Here is a 4,917-nt window from a genome sequence, read left to right as displayed (position 1 = left end):
GGACATTCATGCTTCTATTCAGAAGTTTTCTAAACTTCATACTTTTGAAATATTTAACTTTATTTTGAAAGTTTTGCCCCATTCAAATGAATGGAAAAATTCTACTTCAGCATACTTTCAGCATAATTTCAGGTATCAAAATTTTCAGCTCTTGAATGACATTCATGCTTGTCTTAAGGATTTTTCTAAACCTTATACCTTTGAAATATATAGCTTTATTTTGAAAATCATGCCCCATTGAAATGAATGGAGGAAATTCTACTTCAGCATAATTTCAGGTATCAAAATATTCAGCTCCTCAAGGACATTCATGCTTCTATTCAGAAGTTTTCTAAACTTCATACTTTTGAAATATTTAGCTTTATTTTGAAAATCTTGCCCCATACAAATGAATAGGGGAAATTCTACTTCAGCATACTTTCAGCTACCAAAATGTTGAGCTCCTCCAGGACATCCATGCTTCTATTCAGAATTTTTCTAAACTTCCATCCTTTAAAAATATTTAGCTTTATTTTGAAAATTTTCCCCCATTCAAATTAATGGGAAAATTGTACTTCAACATACTTTCAGGTAAATATGCCTTTCACGTGTCAAAATGTTCAGCATTTTCAGGGCAATCCTTCAGTACACAGCATCCACACACATTTTTGACAGGAAATGCATTTCTCTAGTTATCAACTGCAAACTCTTTTACTCTCCCCATGAATTCAACAGCTTCATGCTAATGGGCATGTACATAACACTGCAGGCTAACGCTAGTGCACTACGGCTCCTAGCAGAACTGATAACCAGCCCCCCACTTCTAACGATCTGTGAAAAGGATGTGCATGGCCTCTTTAAAAGACAAAAGATCAGAAAGGCACCAGGCCTAGATGGTGTGACTCCCTCCTGCTTGAAAGTGTGTTCTGATCAGCTGGCCCCCATCTTCACATTCATCTTCAATATGTCACTGGAGCTGTGTGAAGTCCCCTCCTGCTTCAAACACTCCACCATCATTCCAGTCCCCAAGAAAACCTCCATCAGTGGACTGCACGACCTGTCACAATGACATCCGTAGTTATGAATTGCTTTGAAAGACTGGTGCCGGCCCACCTGACATCGTAGACCCCCTGCAGTTTGCCTACCGGGCAAACACGTCAGTGGATGATGCAGTGAACATGACACTGCATTACATCCTGCAACACCTAGACTCACGAGGGACCTATGCACGGGCCCTCTTTGTGGACTTCAGCTCAGCATTCAACACCATCATCCCGGACATCCTCCACTCCAAAATGACCCAGCTCACTGTGCCTGCCCCCACCTGTCAATGGATTACGAGCTTTCTGACAGACAGGGAGCAGCGGTGAGGCTGGGGAAAACCACATCCAGCACTTGGACAATAAGCACAGGCGCCCCCCAGGGATGTGTGCTCTCCCCTCTGCTGTTTTCACTCTACGCCAACTACTGCATCATGAAGGATCCCTCTGTCAAGCTCCTAAAGTTTGCTGATGATACAACGGTCATTGGTCTCATCCAAGACAGTGATGAGTCAGCCTACAGACGAGAGGTTGAGCAGCTGGTCCTGTGGTGTAGCCGCAACAACCTGGAGCTGAACACGCTCAAAACAGTGGAGATGACAGTGGACTTCAGGAAGAGCCCTCCCATCTTATCCCCCTTCTTCTACAGAGGATTTATTGAGTCTGTTCTCTGCACCTCCATCACTGTTTGGTTTGGCTCAGCAACCAAACAGGACAAGTACAGACTTCAGCGGACAGTGAAGACTGCAGAAAAGGTCATTGGTGCAAGCCTGCCCTCCATGGAGGATCTGTACACCACACGGGTCAAAAGGAGAGCGGAGAGGATCACTATAGACCACTCAGGAAGTTCGACCTGCCCCAGGAGCTGCTGATACAGTTCTACAGAGGAATCATTGACTCTGTTCTCTGCACCTCCATCACTGTCTGGTTTGGCTCAGCAACCAAACAGGACAAGTACAGACTCCAGTGGACAGTCAGGACTGCAGAAAAGATCATTGGTGCGAGCCTGCCCTCCATGGAGGACCTGTACACTGCACGGGTCAAAAGGAGGGTGGAGAGGATCACTGCTGACCCCTCACACCCTGGACACAATCTGTTTGAACTCCTCCCCTCTGGATGGCACTACAGGTCACTGTGCACCAAGACAACCAGGCACAGGGACAGTTTCTTCCCCCTGGCTGTCACTCTGATGAACAATTAACCAATGACCATATGATTGAACAATAAACCTCAGTGCAATACCTGTGTATATATACATTGTACAGATTATACAGACTTGTACAGGTCTCTAGTACTCTGTTTTAAGTACTCTATTTTTATCCCTAATTATCTCATTTCAATGAACATTTCTTTGTTGTCTGCTTTGTTACTGTCTGTTCATACTGCTTATTCTGCATTGTTTGCGCTTTCTGTTGCTTGTAAATACAGCTTATTTTTGTTATATTATACAGCCTTATGCTAGTTTACTGTTTGCACATTGAGAGCCAATGTACCAGAGTCAAATTCCTCGTGTATCCAACACACCTGGCCAATAAAGCAGATTCTGATTCAAGTCTGTACAGATGTCATTGTAAGAATCTTCACATCCTGCTCACCAAAAGCTGTTGTCACTTCATTAATACTTCACGAATTAAATCAGTCCATATTGTTCAGCAGAACCATCACAGATTGCCTGCAGTATATGAGAACTATACAGTGCCTTGTGAAAGTATTCGGCCCCCTTGAACTTTGCAACCTTTTGCCACATTTCAGGCTTCAAACATAAAGATATAAAACTGTAATTTTTTGTGAAGAATCAACAACAAGTGGGACACAATCATGAAGTGGAACGAAATTTATTGGATATTTCAAACTTTTTTAACAAATAAAAAACTGAAAAATTGGCCGTGCAAAATTATTCAGCCCCCTTAAGTTAATACTTGGTAGCGCCACCTTTTGCTGCGATTACAGCTGTAAGTCACTTGGGGTATGTCTCTATCAGTTTTGCACATCGAGAGACTGAAATTTTTGCCCATGCCTCCTTGCAAAACAGCTCGAGCTCAGTGAGGTTGGATGGAGAGCATTTGTGAACAGCAGTTTTCAGTTCTTTCCACAGATTCTCGAGTGGATTCAGGTCTGGACTTTGACTTGGCCATTCTAACACCTGGATATGTTTATTTGTGAACCATTCCATTGTAGATTTTGCTTTATGTTTTGGATCATTGTCTTGTTGGAAGACAAATCTCCATCCCAGTCTCAGGTCTTTTGCAGACTCCATCAGGTTTCCTTCCAGAATGGTCCTGTATTTGGCTCCATCCATCTTCCCATCAATTTTAACCATCTTCCCTGTCCCTGCTGAAGAAAAGCAGGCCCAAACCAGGATGCTGCCACCACCATGTTTGACAATGGGGATGGTGTGTTCAGGGTGATGAGCTGTGTTGCTTTTACGCCAAACATAACGTTTTGCATTGTTGCCAAAAAGTTCGATTTTGGTTTCATCTGACCAGAGCACCTTCTTCCACATGTTTGGTGTGTCTCCCAGGTGGCTTGTGGCAAACTTTAAACGACACTTTTTATGGATATCTTTAAGAAATGGCTTTCTTCTTGCCACTCTTCCATAAAGGCCAGATTTGTGCAGTATACGACTGATTGTTGTCCTATGGACAGAGTCTCCCACCTCAGCTGTAGATCTCTGCAGTTCATCCAGAGTGATCATGGGCCTCTTGGCTGCATCTCTGATCAGTCTTCTCCTTGTATGAGCTGAAAGTTTAGAGGGACGGCCAGGTCTTGGTAGATTTGCAGTGGTCTGATACTCCTTCCATTTCAATATTATCACTTGCACAGTGCTCCTTGAGATGTTTAAAGCTTGGGAAATCTTTTTGTATCCAAATCCGGCTTTAAACTTCTCCACAACAGTATCTCGGACCTGCCTGGTGTGTTCCTTGTTCTTCATGATGCTCTCTGCGCTTTAAACAGACCTCTGAGACTATCACAGTGCAGGTGCATTTATACGGAGACTTGATTACACACAGGTGGATTCTAGGGGCTGAATAATTTTGCACGGCCAATTTTTCAGTTTTTTATTTGTTAAAAACGTTTGAAATATCCAATAAATTTCGTTCCACTTCATGATTGTGTCCCACTTGTTGTTGATTCTTCACAAAAAATTACAGTTTTATATCTTTATGTTTGAAGCCTGAAATGTGGCAAAAGGTTGCAAAGTTCAAGGGGGCCGAATACTTTCGCAAGGCACTGTATGTAATGTAGTGTGTGCTGACTGTAACCCAAAATACATTTAGTTTAACGCGAGGTTTACATCATCTGTCAAAGACCCATGAATTAATTCCAACTAACCCGAACTTTGTTCAGTTTTATAATGAATTAACATGTTATGTTAAGAGATATTAAGACTAGTTTATTAGTTGATTAGTACTAACGTTACCTTGTTCCTTCCGGACTGTCCGGACGGAGCGACCCGCTGCTGGGAGCTCGGTGCAGGGAAGGACTGGGTTGGAATGTTCAGCATGTTGTGAACGCTTCGGAGACAGTCCCAGTCTTATGGGCTACTAGGGGTTACTGGTGCAGGTTTTTCCCTTAATGTAACACATCCCTTTCAAAGCTATGTTGAGCAATGCTCATTAGCTGTGAGGCTAATCTAAAATAAGCTAACAAGATATTGCGCTGTTGAAACCTTACTCATAACAGCAAGTTATGACTTGTCACGTTAAATTTCCATAAAAATGTCTTATGTTCCTTAAAACAACAAGTTATTCTATACCTACTGATTAAGTTCAAGCTAATTCTTGCCTTTAATATTTCGCCACAATAAAGACTACAATAAACACTGTCTCATACTCTGACGACAACCTCAACAAATGGTGTCATCAACTTGCGACGGCCCTTCATTGGCTGCCGATTC

At 42.6% G+C, this 4,917-nt stretch overlaps 1 protein-coding gene across 2 annotated transcripts in view; it reads right to left on the bottom strand.

The window, feature by feature from the left end:
- The window catches only part of cyb5r4 (cytochrome b5 reductase 4), a 52,241-nt gene extending 47,381 nt beyond the window's left edge, over positions 1 to 4,860 (bottom strand). For both annotated transcript variants that reach the window (XM_020621660.1, XM_020621659.1), the window contains exon 1: positions 4,441 to 4,860. In XM_020621660.1, coding sequence (XP_020477316.1) covers positions 4,441 to 4,524 — 84 coding nt within the window. In that variant the 5' untranslated portion in view covers positions 4,525 to 4,860. The remainder of the gene's footprint in view (positions 1 to 4,440) is intronic.
- Positions 4,861 to 4,917: the final 57 nt, after the last annotated feature.

Source organism: Monopterus albus, unplaced genomic scaffold, assembly GCF_001952655.1.
Source record: "Monopterus albus unplaced genomic scaffold, M_albus_1.0 scaffold264.1, whole genome shotgun sequence".
NCBI lineage: Eukaryota > Metazoa > Chordata > Actinopteri > Synbranchiformes > Synbranchidae > Monopterus > Monopterus albus.
This window is presented reverse-complemented; position numbering and strand designations above follow the sequence as displayed.